Below are 18,426 nucleotides of genomic sequence, written 5' to 3' on the forward strand. Positions count from 1 at the left end.
TTCCTGGAAAAATTGATCACATTAGACATATTGATTACATTATGACATACGCCTACAAACCTGCATGTCTTTGGGATGTGGGACAAAACCAGAGTTCACGGAGAAAACCCACGTGTTCACGGGGAGAATGTACAAACTCTGCACAGACAGCGCCCGTAGTCAGGGTGGAACCCGGGTCCCTGGCGATGTGAGGTAGCAGCTCCAGCGCTGTGCCACCGTGCTACCCCCTTGTACCCCCTCTTGCAGATTATCACAGCAAAGTCGCAGATTTTTTGTTTGTATCAAAAATAAATTATTTAATTACGAACACGATACAAAAACCAGACAAAAAACTACAAGACCCCGGTGACACACCCACCACCGTATTACAAAATCACCAATTATTCAGACACTAATGCCCCTGTCCCACTTAGGAAACCTGAACGGAAACCTCTGGAGACTTTGCCCCCCACACAAGATTTCCGTGCGGTTCCCGGAGGTTGCAGGTGGTTGCCGGAGGTTGCAGGTAGTGGAAGCAGGTAGGGAGACTGACAAAAACCTCCGGGAACCCCCTACAAAGGCCTACAAAGTTGCAGATTGGGAGGGGCTGGCAAATCATGAAATATTTTCTGGACAGTGCGTCTTTGTCAGCATGATGATCAGGGCAGATGTACGTTCTGGATTGTCATTCTGGTTCACTTCCCCTAAATGTCTTGTGAGTTTCGTGGCTAGTGTCTGGAACGCAACAGACGGGAAATGGAGGCATAGAGATCAAGTTACGCCAAAGGAGGCTTAAAGATGTGGTCATGGAAGTGCAGGGAATAGAGGGATAGGGATCATGTACAGGGATGCGTCTAAATTGGCATCACGCACACACAGACATTGTGGTTCCTCTGATATCTTGTTCTATGTTCAAATCCCTACTCTGATCATAAGTGCAGTGTGAGTAGTTTAAAGGGCCTGTCCCACTTCAAGGACCTAATTCTTTTTAAAAAATATATTTTTATTTATTAAAAGTACTGTAAATTACAATAGTACAAGCCAGATATATAGAAACATAGAAACATAGAAAATAGGTGCAGGAGTAGGCCATTCGGCCCTTCGAGCCTGCACCACCATTAAATATGATCATTGCTGATCATCCAACTCAGTATCCTGTACCTGCCTTCTCTCCATACCCCCTGATCCCTTTAGCGACAAGGGCCACATCTAACTCCCTCTTAAATATAGCCAATGAACTGTGGCCTCAACTACTTTCTGTGGCAGAGAATTCCACAGATTCACCACTCTCTGTGTGAAAAATGTTTTCCTCATCTCGGTGCTAAAAGATTTCCCCCTTATCCTTAAACTGTGACCCCTTGTTCTGGACTTCCCCAACATCGGGAACAATCTTCCTGCATCCAGCCTGTCCAACCCCTTAAGAATTTTGTAAGTTTCTATAAGATCCCCCCTCAATCTTCTAAATTCTAGCGAGTACAAGCTGAGTCTATCCAGCATTACATTTCTATCTTATTACATTTATTGTACCCCTTCATTTTTTAAGCTTTAAGGAAAGATATAGATAAAGAAAGTAGAGAAGGTGAGAAAAGAAAGTTGTGTTTGTGTAAAAGAATGATCAATGAGACCCATTGGTTAGAGAAAAGAATTAAGAAATAGAGCCTAGAAAAGAAAGGAGGGAAAAGGAAAAAAAAAACAACAAACCCTAAGCTCTATTATAAAAACCTCGCAAAAGTGATAAACCAACTTTATATTTTTCCTCCCCCCTTACCAGATCCTGACACCATTTCTTATTTGAAGTACTGATGCACCTTATTCTTGTAGTAAGTCGATAAATGCAGACCAAGTCTTTTGGAAGTGGTCTGATTTGCCTGCAAGGAGGAGTCTCATATCTTCCAGGTGTATTGTATTGTATTCAAATTTATTGTCATTGTCTCAATTAGAGACAACAAAATGAATTTTCCTTACAGGCAGTATCATAAAAATGAATAAATAATAAATAATAAAACATATTAAAAATAAAATTGAATTGAATTAAAAAAAGAAAAGCACAAACACAGAAAGTCCATGACACAACACAACACAGTGGCACCAAGGTGAGGAAGGCACCATAGTCCAGCCAGCCTCCCCTCCGATCTTCCCAGATGTACATCCGTGGTCTGGGCCTTCCGAGCACCCGCAGTCGCCGCACCGGGCGGCCCGATGTTCAGGCCCTCACGCCGGGCTGGTGGAACGCCGACGCCGATCCCCGACGGTGAACATCCTCCTCCTCAGCGGCCCGGACCTCCCGATCAGCCGCCTCCCGCAGCCGGAGTCCGCAGCTCCCAAGTCCACAGGCCGAGCCGGGCAGAGTCGCAGGACCCCGCGTTGTTGATCAGCGCCGCCCGCGTTGGGAACTCCGCAAACCGCAGCTCCATGATGTCGGTGCAGCAGGTCCAGCACTCCAGGCTCCAGACGGCGATCGCCAGCCCCGCGATGTTACAGCGCTGTCCCGCCGCTGCTGGAGCTCTGGTCGATCCCGGCAGGAAAGGCCGACTCGAATAATAGTCGCGTCCTCTCCAGGAAGCGACCGAACGATGGTATCCCCCGCACCGTGCCCTCTTCCCCCACATAAAAACATTAAAAAAAACATAAAAAACACACTTTAACATAACAAAAAAAACAAAAAAACAAAAAATGGTGTAATAACCATATAACCATATAACAATTACAGCACGGAAACAGGCCATCTCGGCCCTACAAGTCCGTGCCAAACAACTTTATTCCCTTAGTCCCACCTGCCTGCACTCATACCATAACCCTCCATTCCCTTCTCATCCATATGCCTATCCAATTTATTTTTAAATGATACCAACGAACCTGCCTCCACCACTTCCACTGGAAGCTCATTCCACACCGCTACCACTCTCTGAGTAGAGAAGTTCCCCCTCATGTTACCCCTAAACTTCTGTCCCTAAACTGTTTCAAACATATTTGAAATCCACATATTTAATGTTGGTACAGGAGCGTTCTTCCAGAATTTAAGTATAAGCTTTTTTCACGACCTAATTCACGACTTTTTTTACTCGTGGACATTTTTCATCAGGCTAGAAAAACGCCCCGACCTACTTGATGCCACGAGTACCTATGACTAGCACCGCGGCCTGCTACGACCTGCCTACGACCTCTTACGACCATGCTGCGAGTATGAGTCAAGGACAAACTCGGCAGAGGTGGTGAATTAGGTTGTGAAAGTGGGACAGGGGCTTATAGAATAATGCAGGCATGTACAAAGAGTAATACATTTACATAGGTGACGTCAATCATTGTTATAGATTGGGCTTATCAAATTAAGAAAGGTAGCCATACATGGAGTGTATTTGGGATAATTTTAGGGGGTGGGCACATTGGTGAAATGGTAGAGATGTTACCTCGCAGCGCCAGAGACCCAGGTTGAATCCTGACTACGGGTGCTGTCTGTGCGGAGTTTGTACGTTCTCCCCGTGACCCCGTGGGTTTTTTCAAGTTACTCCAAAGACATGCAGGTTTGTACGTTAATTGGCTTCGGTAAACTGCCCCCAATGTATACGACATAGAACTAGCATGAGCGGGTGATCGATGGTTGTCAGTGTGAGCTGAAGGGTCTGTTTCCGCATTGTATGTCTAAACTAAATTAAATAGTCTAAACTGTTTGGAGAAATATGTTATGGAAACAACCAGAGTATAGGTTATTTTGGGCCCCGCGATGTTCAGGAAGACAGATTTAAGAAATCATCTCAATGTAAAAGGTCACTGGGGAAGAGTGATCACAACATGACAGGTTATTGACATGTGACACAGACACTTGTGCTCTGTGTGATAATTATATGGACGGGAAGGGAATGGAAGGTTATGGTCTGAGCGCAGGTATATGGGACTAGGGGAGAATATGTGTTTGGCACGGACTAGAAGGGTCGAGATGGCCTGTTTCCGTGCTGTAAATTGTTATATGGTTATATGGTTATATGGTTATATGGTTAGCATTCAACCTGAGGGTGAGAAACCTGGTCCTGAAACAAGTGCGTGAAGCTTAAAAAGGGAGAATTACAAAGATGTAAGAGTTGGCTAAAGTGGACTGTGGGGTTAGGTAAGCGGGTAAATGATGGAAAATGTATGTGCCTATTACCTTTTGTATTCTATCTGTGTCTGTACAAGATCGCTTTCCGAAACTGCCTAGGGCACAATTAATTAACAGGCGGCAGCCAAGTGATTGGGATGGGAACAATCGCATAGCTTGCACACTGCTAATCTTGCTCCAGCGAAACATTCCACAGCTAAATGGGATTTCCTGTTAATTCTGAGTCTTCTTGTTAATTACCATTTGTCCGGATGTTTTCTAGTTTCAATCAATGTATAATAATAATAATAATAATAATAATAATCTTTATTTATATAGCACTTTTCAACAAAACCAGTATTTGAACCAAAGTGCTTTACAGAGATTGATTAAATTAATTGAACAGATCAAATGTCAATAAATCCATAAAAACAAAAAAAGAGAAAAAAGACACAGAACAGTACACTATAGAAATCAACAAGAAACGTCCCCCCACAGCAGAATTCACTGTGAGGGAAGGCACTAAAATTATCCAGTTCTCCCCCTCATAGTCCACCCGAGGTCGGGGTCTATATGTGGCCTCCTCAGCCAACTCGATGTTCTCAGGCCCTCTGCCGCGAAGCTGGATCATCGGCGTCGGGTGAACGATTCTTCAGCGGCCTGGACTGAAGCGGCCGCTTCCTCCCTGAAGACTGCAATGTCCAAAGTTCTCAGGCCGCGCTGGCCGGACCGCTGACACTGGCGAACTCGGACACCAGGCCCCGCGGTGTTGAAATCCAGTGCCGCCCGCCCGCGGCTGGACGCTCTGCAGCCGCAGCTCAGCGATGTTCCCAGTGCTCCGGAGCTTACCCGAAGGCGACCCGGTAAGGCATCGCCCGCTCCGCGTTGGTGTTGGTGTCCCAGCATCTGTACCGCCGGCGAAGCCCCGCAGTCCCGGCAGGAAACGCCGCTCCAGCGCTGCTCCAGCTCGACGGTAGGCCGCACAGAGAGGACGAAGAAGCGGTTCGGAAGAAAACCGCTTCTCCGACCAGGTAGGACTGGGATTTAAACAGTTTCCCCCTTCCCCCCCCCCCACCCACCACATAAAAGAAGACTTCCAATTAAAATTTCACACGGACAGGACTAAAAATAAAAATAAAAAGGGAGAAAGGACGGACTGCAGGAGGAGCGGCCATACACAACGGCGCATCACCCCCGCAGTCCGCCATCTTGGTATAAAAGAGATGTTCTTCAGTAATAGCACAGGGAGGACTCCCACAGACACTTGTGCTCTGTGTGACTCTCTCTCTCACACAATAAAGTTCGTTCAGTTTCTACCTCAGTTTTTGTAATAGTCTTTGTTGGAAATTTTCTACCAGTAAAACATTAAAAAAAACCCCATGGCATTGCTAATGCCTTTTACTGGAAAATATTATAATCAGTTATGAAGGAAGCAGAATATATAGCATTACAGCACCAGAACAGGCCGTTCAGCCCATCCTGTCTGAGCTGACCGTGATGCCAATCTAACTAACCTCATATACTTGCACATGAACTGTATCTCTCTACTCCCTGCCTGTACACATACTTGTCTGTTATTCAACTACAAGAACCTTAATTCTTCTTCTTGCGTATGGCGTGCACAGCCTAAATGTTGGTCATGGGCAGACCTGTTTAGTAATAAGTTTGTGCACGTTGAGTTGATTGCATTAGTCGAAACAGGATGGCACACATGAAGGTTGAATCTTCCACCCCACAAGAGCTTAATGACCATCAATCAAATGATTAACTTTTTACCAGATAATTAAACATTTTACGAGATAATTCGTGACACACACCACACCGCAACAAAAATTATAATCTAATGAAGAAGAAAGTCTCCGACGGGGCCTGACCTAACATTGTTAACCAAGTGAGTTAAGGAGGCTTTTAATCTGAAACTTTAAACTTATTCGAAGATAACAAATTCGTGACTGGGGCTCAAAGATTGGGATATGTTCACACCTCAGCCACTGAGGACTAAAATAAGCGCGATTTACAGGATGAAAAATGGGGACAAACCACATAGAAATGAAACGCTGACTACGATGGTTTTCCGAAACATTTAAAAAGGAAGTGGGAGCTGAACATACGTAAAACCATCAGAGTGAGAATGGGGAAATAGTTTTGGAAATCAAGAAATGGCAGATGAGGCAGACACGTTTTGCATCAGTGTTTAAGGTAGTAGACCCGCCAAATTTTCCATTATTACTAAACGATGTAACGACTGTTACTGGAGAATTCATATCAGGTACACTGATAGGGATGAAGGTTGATAGGTCTCCAGCAACTGATGGCTTGCACCTTAAATATGATTTAAAAAAAATAGTGGCAACAGAGATGACAGATACAATAATTGTACTTTTTCAAAAACGCTTGGATTCTGCAGAAGTGGGAATCTTTTTATTCAAGAAGTGTGGGAGGAAAAAATTGATAATTATTTGTTGGTTCAGCTAACGCCTGTTCCTGGAACAAGTTTTTTTTTTAGCAATTGTAAACATGAGCCAAAGTAATTGTGTGATTTAAACAGCCAGGATGCATTAATAACCTGTTCTCCTAAGTGCTGTTAAGTGTTCATTAAAGATGTGTTTAAATCCCACTTCTGACACCATGTGAACAGGAGCCAAAGTCATTGTGTGATTTAAACACATCTTTATTGCGCACTTAACAGCACTTAGGACAACAGGTTATTAATGCATCCTGGCTGCTCGAACTGAAGTGCCGGGAACAGGCACTTCAGTTCAGGCTCTTTCATTGCAAGCTTGGCATTAGCATCAGGAAGGATATAGGCTGCAGTCACAATAGTGGAGGTAAACTCTCTGGGCAGATAGAACGGTCTGCATCTAACCAAGAGGAACTCAAGGTTAGCTGAGCAGTGACTCTCGATGATTGAATCTGAATCTGAATCTGAACGAGGCGTTAGTACAGGTATTAGTGTTATAGAGGGGTGGAGTTAGTGGTGCTGGCTTGTGTGTGATTGGCTCACATGCACCATCAATCTACAGCAATTATTAAGGAAGTAGAACATAGAGCTTTGCAACACAGTAACAGGCCCTTCAGCCCACCATGCCTGTACTAACCATGATGCCTATCGAACTAATCCCATCTGTTTGCACATTCCCTGCCCGTATACGTGCATGCCTAAGTGTATCTTGAACATTGCTGTCAAACCTACCTCCTCCAACCCCAATGAATTCCACCAATTCACCGCCTTCTGACAACATTTCCCACCCCAACCAGCACTTCACACCCGCTCACAGCCTGACCTCAGCCTGCAAAGACTGGGCCTTTCTACACCCACCCCCCTCCAATCACCACTTCACACCCAATCACCCACACCCTCTGTGCTGCACAACGTAACTTATCCAATATCAACAATAAAAATAAAGGAGGTGGCGAGGCTTTTCAGAGGACAAAAGAGGCGGAAATCTCCAGAACCCGACAATGTTTCCCCCTCTACTCTTAAGCTTTGTGCCAAACAGCTTGCACCGGTCTATAGACATTTTTAACCAGTCCCTGCAAACATGTACTGGCCCTGCCTGCTTCAAAGTCTCCACTTATGAGCCTGTACCGAAAAAGGCAAGGATTACTTGTCTTAATGACTACAGGCCTGTCGCACTGACCTCTGTAGTCATGAAGACACTCGAAAGGCTTGTGCTGGCCAAGCTGAAATATATCACAAACTCCCTGCTGGACCCTCTGCAGTTTGCATACCGGGCCAATAGATCAGTGGATGAGGCAGTCAACCTGGGCCTGCACTTAATCCTCCAGCAATTAGACCACCAGAGGATCTATACAAAGGTTTTGTTTGTGGATTTTAGCTCTGCATTCAACACCATCGTGCCAGAGCTACTACACACCAAACTTTCCGAGTTGACTGTGCCTGAACCCCTCTGTCAGTGAATCACTAACTTCCTGACAGACAGGAAGTAGCATGTGAAGCTGGGAAAGCACATCTCGGACCCGCAAACACTCAGCATAGGAGCACCGCAAGGCTGCGTACTCTCTCCTCTCCTCTACTCTCTCTACACCAACGACTGCACCTCCACAGACACCTCTGTCAAGCTTCTCAAGTTTGCGGACGACACAACCCTGATTGGACTGATCCAGGATGGGGAGGAATCTGCCTACAGACAGGAAGTGGCACAGCTGGCGGCCTGGTGTCATTGCAACAACCCAGAGCTCAATGCTCTTAAGACAGTGGAACTAATTGTAGATTTTAAGAGAGCCCTCTCTCCCCTCACCCCACTCACCATCAACAACACCACAGTCACATCTGTGGAGTCTTTTAAGTTCCTGGGAACCATCATCTCCAAGGACCTTAAGTGGGGGGCTACCATCGACTCCATAGTCGAAAAGGCCCAACAAAGGATGTACTTCCTGCGGCAGCTGAGGAAGCACAATCTGCCACAGGCAATGATGGTCCAATTCTACACGGCCATCGCAGAGTCCGTTCTCACCTTCTCCATCATAGTCTGGTTTGGCTCAGCCACCAAGCACGACACCTGGAGGCTGCAACAAATCGTCCGATCAGCAGAGAAGGTTATTGGCTGCAACCTTCCCTCCATCGATAAACTGTACACTGCAAGGGCCAGGAAGCGAGCGGGCAAGATCATCTCTGACCCCTCTCACCCTGGCCACAAACTCTTTGAATCACTTCCCTCTGGAAGGCGACTCCGGACTGTCAAAGCTGCCACAGCCAGACATAAAAACAGTTTTTATCCACGAGTAGTTGCTCTACTCAACAGCCAAAAATCTGTAGCCTCCCTTTGATCTGGTATTTTGTTGGTTCACATGCTTGATCAATGGAGTTTTATCATGAATGTCTTATTATTATTAATGTTTAGTGTTTTCTGAGTCATTCGTAACTGTCACTGTATGTCATGTTGTTACTTGTGGGCGGAGCACCAAGGCAAATTCCTTGTATGTGAATACTTGGCCAATAAATTTACTTACTTACTTAAAAGTCTCCTCATCACCTTCCCAAAAGAACGTCCTTTAATTCTGAGGCTAGGACCTCTAGTCCTAGACTCTCCCACTAGTTGAAACATCCTCTGCACATCCACTCTATCCAAACCTTCCACTATTCTGTATGTTTCAATGAGGTCCCCCGCTGATTCTTCTAAATCTCTTCTATTCCTCTTAACCCGTCCTATCCATGTACTTGTCTAATTGTTTCTTAACCATTGCAAAAGTCCCTGCTTCAACTACCTCCTCTGGCAGCGTGTTCTATATTCCCACCACCCTTTGTGTGAAAACGTTACCCCTCAGTTTCCTATTAAATCTTTCCCCTTTCGCCTTAAAACTCCACCCCACCTCCGGCACCACAAATCCCCCCCCCCCCCCCCCCCCCCCCCCCATCACCGTGCTGCCCCCATCTCTCTTTTCCACCTTTCTCCCCACCGATTACAATATTTGTGAAGAAGGGTCCCAACCCGAAAACTCGTCTGTTCATTTCCTCCACAAATGTTGCCCGGCCAGCACTTTGTGCTTTGCCAAAGCAGATCCATTGGTTTTCCCTGTCCAATCTGGCCCTGTTATGGTTCCGTCCGCCTTCACCTGATCTTTATCTAAGTCATAGAGTGATACAGTACATCTTCTTCATGATGCTCCAAGCAGGTGATTTTGGTAAGCCCAAGGTTTGACTGATGTCTCTAACAGTTTTATTCTTGTTTCTCAGTCTCATAATGGCTTCTTTGACTTTCATTGGCACAACTTTGGTCCTCATAGAAACATAGACAATAGGTGCAGGAGTAGGCCATTTGACCCTTCGAGCCTGCACCGCCATTCAATATGATCATGGCTGATCATCCAACTCAGTATCCTGTACCTGCCTTCTCTCCATACCCCCTGATCCCCTTAGCCACATCTAACCCTCTTAAATATAGCCAATGAACTGGCCTCAACTACCTTCTGTGGCAGAGAATTCCACAGATTCACCACTCTCTGTGTGAAAAATGTTTTTCTCATCTTGGTCCGAAGAGACTTCCCCCTTATCCTTAAACTGTGGCCCCTTGTCCTGGACTTCCCCAACATCGGGAACAATCTTCCTGCATCTAGCCTGTCCAACCCCTTGAGAATTTTGTAAGTTTCTATAAGATCCCCCCTCAATCTTCTAAATTTCAGCAAGTACAAGCCGAGTCTATCAAGTCTTTCTTCATATGAAAGTCCTGACATCCCAGGAATCAGTCTAGTGATAAACAGCAATAAAAGTCTCCAAAGGTAATGGAAAGACTGGAGGAAAGACTAAGCGCTGAGAGCTCTCTTATACCTGCATGAAAGAGGCAATTAAACCAACTGAGCAATTACAGACGCCTGTGAAACCACGTGATCCAAACATTATGGTGCCCTGAAATGGGGGGACTATGTATAAACACAGCTGTAATTTCTACATGGTGAAACCAAAATGTATAAAAACGGCCTTTTTTAAAATCTGACAATGTGCACTTTAACCACGTGATTTTTTTTCTATTACAAATCTCAAATTGTGGGGCTCAGAGGCAAATAAATAAATGATGTGTTTTTGCCCCAAACATTATGAGCAAACATTAAGCACAGGATATGTTTCTGCTGAAATAAAAAAGCCACAGCCTGCTATCATGTGTTTAATCAACTGGGCTCTGATCTTCGTTTGCGGTTTGCACACAGTTAAGAGTTCATGACTGTTCCACCACTTCCACATCCGAGTCTGCTGGCTATTGTTCATCTCCCCGCCTGTTGGCACAGAATAAGGACACACAGAATGAAGCTGCCGCCACTCCAGGCCCTGGTATGGTTCACGTTGATCAGTTTTGCCACAAACTGCGGCGCCGGTGGAAAAATCGAATCAGGTAATAGATGTGGATTCAACTTCATTTTGATTGAGAGGTTTTTTTCTTCCTGTAAACGTGCGTTCAGTACGTGAGCCGTTAGCAAATGTGTAGGGAGGAACTGAAGATGCTGGTTTACACCGAAGATAGACGCAAAGTGCTGGAGTAACTCAGCGGGTCAGGCAGCATCGCTGGAGTGAAGGAAGGGGTAACATTTCGGGTCGAGACCCTTCTTCAGATGTTCTCTTGTGAGGAGCAGTCATTTCAATGGGTCAATATTCACCCAAGTACTCCATCTTCCCCTGAAGAAGGGTCTCCACCTGAAACATCATCTATTCCTGTTGGTGCAGTTTTGGTCCCCTAATTTGATGAAGGACGTTCTTGCTATTGAGGGAGCGCAGCGTAGGTTTACAAGGTTAATTCCCGGGATGGCGGGACTGCCATATGCTGAGAGAATGGAGCAGCTGGGCTTGTCCACTCTGGAGTTTAGAAGGATGAGAGGATATCTCATTGAAACATATAAGATTGTTAGGGGCTTGGACACGCTAGAGGCAGGAAACATGTTCCCGATGTTGGGGGAGTCCAAACCTGGGGCCACAGTTTAAGAATAAGGAGTAAGCCATTTAGAACAGAGACGAGGAAACACTTTTTTTCACAGAGAGTGGTGAGTCTGTGGAATTCTCTGCCTCAGACAGCGGTGGAGGCAGGTTCTCTGGATGCTTTCAAGAGAGAGCTAGATAGGGCTCTTATAAATAGCAGAATCAGGGGATATGGGGAGAAGGCAGGAACGGGATACTGATTGGGGATGATCAGCCATGATCACATTGAATGGCGGTGCTGGCACGAAAGGCCGAATGGTCTAATCGTGCACCTATTGACTATTGTCCTTTTCTCCAGAATCGCTGCCTGACCCGCTGAGTTACTCTAGCTTTTTAGAAACATAGACAATAGGTGCAGGGATAGCCCATTCGGCCCTTCGCGGCAGCACCGCCATTCAATATGATCATGACTGATCATCCAAAATAAGTACCCCATTCCGGCTTTTTCCCCATGTCCCTTGATTCCCTTAGCCCCAAGAGTTAAATCTAAATCTAGCTCACTCCTGATTTTTGTGTCTGTACTCGATCTATAATGTGCAAAGTGGGGAGTTATTTTATTATCAGAGTGCCTAATAGATGCCGATAGTAGGCACAGCAGCTCCACGAGTAAAGCTGCTGCCACACAGCCCTGGCAACCCAGAATCAGTCCTGACCTTGGCATCAGTCGTGTGTGTGTGTGTGTGTGTGTGGTGTGTGTGTGTGTGTGTGTGTGTGTGTGTGTGTGTGTGTGTGTGTGTGTGTGTGTGTGTGTGTGTGTGTGTGTGTGTGTGTGTGTGTGTGTGTGTGTGTGTGTGTGTGTGTGTGTGTGTGTGTGTGTGTGTGTGTGTGTGTGTGTGTGTGTGTGTGTGTGTGTGTGTGTGTGTGTGTGTGTGTGTGTGTGTGTGTGTGTGTGGTTTGTAGATCAATCAGCTACTTTGTCCCTAGTGCATGGGTAAGTGGCAGAGTATAGAGTCAAGAGTGTTTTATTATCATGTGCCCCAGATGGAACAATCAAATTCTTACTTGCTGCAGCACACATTGACTGTCATATGCCATATGCCACAGTCGTTACAGACTTCATAAAGAAATGTGTGGAGGACTGCATCCCTACAAAAACCTTCCAAGTGTTTCCCAATCAGAAACCTTGGATGAACTTTGAGATCCGCACTCTCCTGAAGTCCAGACACAGGGCATTCACCTCCAATGATACAGTGGCCTACATGAAGACCAGATACGACCTTGGTAAGGCCATCAAAAAGGCCAAAAGGGACTTCTGCTCCAAACTGGAGGACGAGACAGATGTTCGGCAGCTGTGGCAGGGTCTGAATGCAATCACCTCCTACAAGGCAAAACCAGGAGGCAGCTCGAATGCCGGTGTAACATCACTCCCTGACGAGCTCAATGCGTTTTACGCACGCTTTGACAGGGAGAATACTGATGTGCCTTCCCGATCACCCATTCGCTGTGATGGCATTTCAGTCTCAGTCACAGAGGCCGATGTCAGGAAATCCTTCAGAGGGGTGAACCCCCGAAAAGCACCTGGTCCTGATGGTATACCCGGTCGTGTTCTAAAAACCTGTGCGGACCAACTGGCGGGAGTTTTTACGGACATTTTCAACCTCTCACTTCTGAGGTCTGAGGTCCCCACCTGCTTTAAAAGGGCATCAATTATACCGGTGCCCAAGAAGAGTAAGGTGACGTGCCTCAATGACTATCGACCAGTGGCACTAACGCCGGTGGTGATGAAGTGCTTTGAGAGGTTGATCATGGAGCAAATCAACTCGTACCTCGACAAAAACCTGGACCCACTGCAGTTCGCGTACCGCCACAACAGATCAACGGTGGATGCGATCTCGCTGGCCCTCCACTCCGCACTGGACCACTTGGACAACAAAAACTCATATGTCAGGCTGTTATTCATTGATTACAGCTCGGCATTTAACACAATCATCCCCTCCAAACTGGTTACCAAACTCGCAGAACTGTGTCTCTGCGCATCCCTCTGCAACTGGATCCTCGACTTCCTCATCCACAGACCACAGTCTGGTCATATTGGTGGAAATGTGTCAGCCTCGATAAAAATCAGCACGGGAGCACCTCAAGGCTGCGTGCTCAGTCCCCTGCTGTACTCATTCTATACCCATGACTGCGTAGCAAACCACAGTGCGAACTCCATCATCAAGTTCGCTGATGACACCACTTTTGTGGGGCATATCACTGATGGGGATGAGTCCGAATACAGAAGAGAGATCGAGCAACTGTCCATATGGTGCCAGCGCAATAACCTGGCCCTCAACACCAGCAAAACCAAGGAACTGATTGTGGACTTTGGAAGGAGTAGGAGGGGGACCCACAGCCCCATTTATATCAACGGGTCGATGGTTGAAAGGGTCAAGAACTTCAAATTCATGGGCGTGCACATCTCTGAAGATCTTTCCTGGTCCGAGAACACTAACACAATTATCAAAAAAGCTCATCAGCGCCTCTACTTCCTGAGAAGATTACGGAGAGTCAGTTTGTCAAGGAAGACTCTCTCTAACTTCTACAGGTGCATAGTCAAGAGCATACTGACCGGTTGCATCGTGGCTTGGTTCGGCAATTTGAGCGCCCTGGAGAGGAAAAGACTATAAAAAGTAGTAAACACTGCCCAGTCCATCATCGGCTCTGACCTTCCTTCCATCGAGGGGATTTATCGCAGTCGCTGCCTCAAAAAGGCTGGCAGTATCATCAAGGACCCACACCATCCTGGCCACACACTCATCTCCCTGCTACCTTCAGGTAGAAGGTACAGGAGCATGAAGACTGCAACAACCAGGTTCAGGAATAGCTACTTCCCCACAGCCACCAGGCTATTAAACCTGGCTCGGACAAAACTCTGATTATTAATAACCACTTTCTGTTATTTGCACTTTACCAGTTTATTTATTCATGTGTATATATATTTATATCATGGTATATGGACACATTTATCTGTTTTGTAGTAAATGCCTACTATTTTCTGTGTGCTGAAGCAAAGCAAGAATTTCATTGCCCTATACAGGGACACATGACAATAAACTCACTTGAACTTGAACAGAATATGTAAACATAGTACACTGTAAACAATATAGTAAACGGGAGAGAAAAAAAAGTTCAGTGTGTGTCCAAATACACACATACGCAGGAGTGTGTGTGTGTGTGTGTGTGTGTGTGTGTGTGTGTGTGTGTGTGTGTGTGTGTGTGTGTGTGTGTGTGTGTGTGTGTGTGTGTGTGTGTGTGTGTGTGTGTGTGTGTGTGTGTGTGTGTGTGTGTGTGTGTGTGTGTGTGTGTGTGTGTGTGTGTGCACATACACACACACACAAAAAACAAACAATAATAATATGGGGAGGAAAATACAGAAGCCTGAAAACCGTGATCACCAGGTTCAGCAACAGTTTCTTCCCAACAATCAAACATGAAGGGTTTCGGCCCGAAACGTTGCCTATTTCCTTCACTCCATAGATGCTGCTGCACCCGCTGAGTTTCTCCAGCATTTTTGTGTACCTCCTATTGTCTATTGTCTATTGGTTTTGTGGTCAATGTGGATTTTGTGCCACAAACGTCTCATTCTCCGCTCCTGTGTTCTTGTCCTTGCTCCCACCACAGAATGCAGAAAGAAGAGCCGAAAATTTGCCATTGTTCAGGTCCACAACCCAGTTACCAACCAGACCTACAACACCTTCAACGACTCTGCGATGGTGCACCTTAGAGGTAAAGTCACCACGGTGGTGATACCTTCCTTTTTCGTGGTAGTCTTCGCAATCGGTCTCCCGGCCAACGGGCTGGCTCTGTGGATCCTCGCCACCAGAGTCAAGCGGCTCCCCAGCACCCTCCTACTCATGAACCTGGCCGTAGCCGACCTGCTGGTGCTCCTCGGCCTCCCTTGGAGAATCGCCTACCACCTGCTGGGCAACGACTGGCCGTTCGGCGAAGTCTTCTGCCGCGTCTCCAGCGCCATCCTCTACGGCAACGTCTACAGCTCCATCTTGTTCCTGACCTGCATCGGTGCCGACCGGTACCTGGCCATCGTCCACCCCTTCTTCTCGAAGGAGGTCCGCAATAAGAGGAACGCCCTCTGCCTGTGCGGGGCCGTCTGGTTGCTGCTGGTCCTTGGCATGGTCCCTCTCTACACCACCCAGCTGTCACATCGGATCCACACTCTCAACATCACCACATGCTACGATAGCTTACCACTGGAGCAGCTGACGGCCCATTACCCCTATCTCATCGGCACGGTGGTGCTCGGCTTCATGGCCCCCTGTCTAATCGTTGTCTTCTGTTACGTCTCTATCATCGCCACGTTGCTTATGAATGAACAGAGGTACGGCCACGCAGTTGTGGCCACTCTGCTGGTCCTGCTGGTCTTCCTGGTGTGTCTGGTCCCCTATAACGTCGCCCTGCTGGTCCAGAGCTACAACAGGAGCAGCGATGTCTATTATTACGCCATGATCTGCCTGGTGGTTAGCACCTTCAGCAACTGCATCGACCCCTTCATCTACTACTACATCTCCGAGGAGTTTAGGAACAAATTGAAAAGTATGATTTCCGCCTATATGAGTGAGACAGGCACTGGGAAGTCGGACCAGAGCACGGTGCGGAGCAGCACTCACTCACAGCCCAAAGCTCCGCTGCTGGTGTAGTAGGTACCGCCGGTTGGTTCTGTCGGTAAACACAGTGGCGCAGCAGTAGAGTCGATTGCACGAGGTAATTCACGAGTTCTCCCGAGTTTCGCCCTGATTCGAACTCGGAGAATGTTCGTGGATGTCTCGTGGCGGCTCGTACGAGTAACGGTAGGTACTCGGGAAATCCGGTAACTCGTAACATTTTTCTCGTCCCTGCAAAAAAATGTCCACGAGTAAAAAAATACTCGTGATGAATTAAAAAAAAAAACTTTTTATACCTACCGTTAGCATTACGAGCCGCTACGAGACATCCACAAACTCCTACGGACCCGCTACGAGACATCCACGAACTCTTACGGACCCGCTAAGGACATTCTCCGAGTTCGAATCAGGGGAAAACTCGGGAGAACTCGTGAATTGCCTCGTGCAGTGGGACATGGGGCTTTACACAGCTCCAGAGACCCGGGTTCGATACCGATTACGGGTTCTGTCTGTGCGGAGTTTGTACCTTCTCCCCGTGATCCGGTTTCCTCCCACACTCCAAAGCCGTTAAGGTTTGCAGGTTAATTGGCTTTGGTGTGAATCGTAAATTGTAAAATTGCCCCTAGGGTAGGATAGTGTTAATGTGCGAGGTCGGCTCGGTGGGCCGAAGGGCCTGTTTCCGCGCCGTGTCTCTATTAGCTAAAGGGTCATTTGTCATTGTCGGAGCTACCCAGACATTTCGGGTGTTGGTGGGATTCAGGCTGAAGGCTAAACACAGATGCACTGACTCCAAAAGCATCTTCATCTCGACTAGCACGTCCACCACCGCCATCATAGTGCTGAGTGAAGCTCTACCTGGAGTTTTTCAGTGTACTAGATCCAGAACTCTGAGCTGCTGGTGGCAAAGTCCATTAACAAGAGCTCTGGGGAGTTGCCGCCAGACGGAAGCAAACCCGTCAGTCTGCACATCCTCCCTTGCACCCATTCTCCCTGTGATGTGTCTCACTGCCGGTTGCTTATCTAAAGCAATCTGTGTAGCTCCATTTACACCTCAGATTCAGATCAGATTCAATCTCTATTGTCATTGTGCAGTGTACAGTACAGAGACAACGAAATGCAGTATTAGCATCTCACCCAGAAGAGCAAACATAGAATAATGAGCAGTAATGTACATGTATACATACAGTAGCAGTAGTGTAATTTTACTGGGGGAAGGAGTGTGTGTGGGGTGGGGGGGGGGGGGGGGGGTGCCTCAGCAAGGGCCAGTCTCAACCTAGCCACTCCCTCTTCTCCCCTCCCTCCGTCAGGCAAGAGATGTGTGAAAACACACCCACAGAAGTGTGATAACACACACCTCCAGATTCAGTGTTTAAGAAAGAACTGCAGATGCTGGAAAAATCGAAGGTAGACAAAAGTGCTGGAGAAACTCAGCGGGTGAGGCAGCATCTATGGAGCGAAGGAAATAGGCAACGTTTCGGGCCGAAACCCTTCTTCATCATTGTATAGTCTTTCCCCTGACTGGATAGCAGGCAACAAAAAGGCTTTCCATTGCAACTCTGTACATGTGACAATGAACACTCATCCATGTGCGATGATTTGTGTTGGGCAATTAATGTATGTGGTTTGACAGAAAAATAAAAGACTATTAAACTAGTCAGAGCAAATTAACTTTTTTCTCATGAATACCTGACCACACATCTTTCCCCAAGACACGCGATTTATTTTGAAAAACACTATCAAGCCAGTCCCACTCCACTCCCTATTCCCAGAATGAGATAGTCAAATTTCACTTCTGAAAAAGATTGCACAAATAAGAAATGGGCACATGGTTTCACTGTCAGCAGCTTAGTTTCAGTATTTGTCAGAATGTATGCTGTTACATCAAACCACACTCCTTGGCACAGGATAACCAAGGGGGAAATGATATGTTAAAAGCCAGCAGGAGCCCAGTGTCCCCGAGGCCGAGAAACTAATTTGTCAGTCCTTTATCGGAAGTTTCGTTTGAGACACAGCGTGGAAACAGCCCCTTCGGCCCCCTGAGTCTGCACTGACCAGCGATCTCTGCACATTAGCACCTATCCTACACACACTCGGGACAATTTGCATTTATACCGAGCCGATTAACCTCCAAGCCAGTACGTCTTTGGAATGTGGGAGGAAACCGGAGATATCGGAGAAAACCCACGCGGTCACGGGGAGAACGTACAAACTCCGTACAGACAGCACCCATAGTCTGGATCAACCCTGGATCTCTGGCACTGTAAGGCAGCTGCACCACCGTGCCACACAAGTATTTCACAGGAAACATAATGCTGGAGTAACTCAGCGGGTCAAGAGAAAATAAATAT

The 18,426-nt window shown here is 46.8% G+C and overlaps 1 protein-coding gene across 1 annotated transcript; it reads left to right on the forward strand.

Annotated features, from left to right (window-relative positions):
• Nucleotides 1-10,504: 10,504 nt before the first annotated feature.
• LOC129711076 (proteinase-activated receptor 4-like) lies at nt 10,505-17,304 on the forward strand. Its single transcript, XM_055658455.1, has 2 exons — nt 10,505-10,899; nt 15,081-17,304. Exons 1-2 carry the CDS (start codon nt 10,728-10,730, stop codon nt 16,112-16,114), a joined length of 1,206 nt encoding a protein of 401 aa, XP_055514430.1. The 5' UTR covers nt 10,505-10,727; the 3' UTR covers nt 16,115-17,304.
• The last annotated feature ends 1,122 nt before the right edge of the window (nt 17,305-18,426 follow it).

This window comes from Leucoraja erinacea, chromosome 29, assembly GCF_028641065.1.
Source record: "Leucoraja erinacea ecotype New England chromosome 29, Leri_hhj_1, whole genome shotgun sequence".
Classification (NCBI taxonomy): domain Eukaryota; kingdom Metazoa; phylum Chordata; class Chondrichthyes; order Rajiformes; family Rajidae; genus Leucoraja; species Leucoraja erinaceus.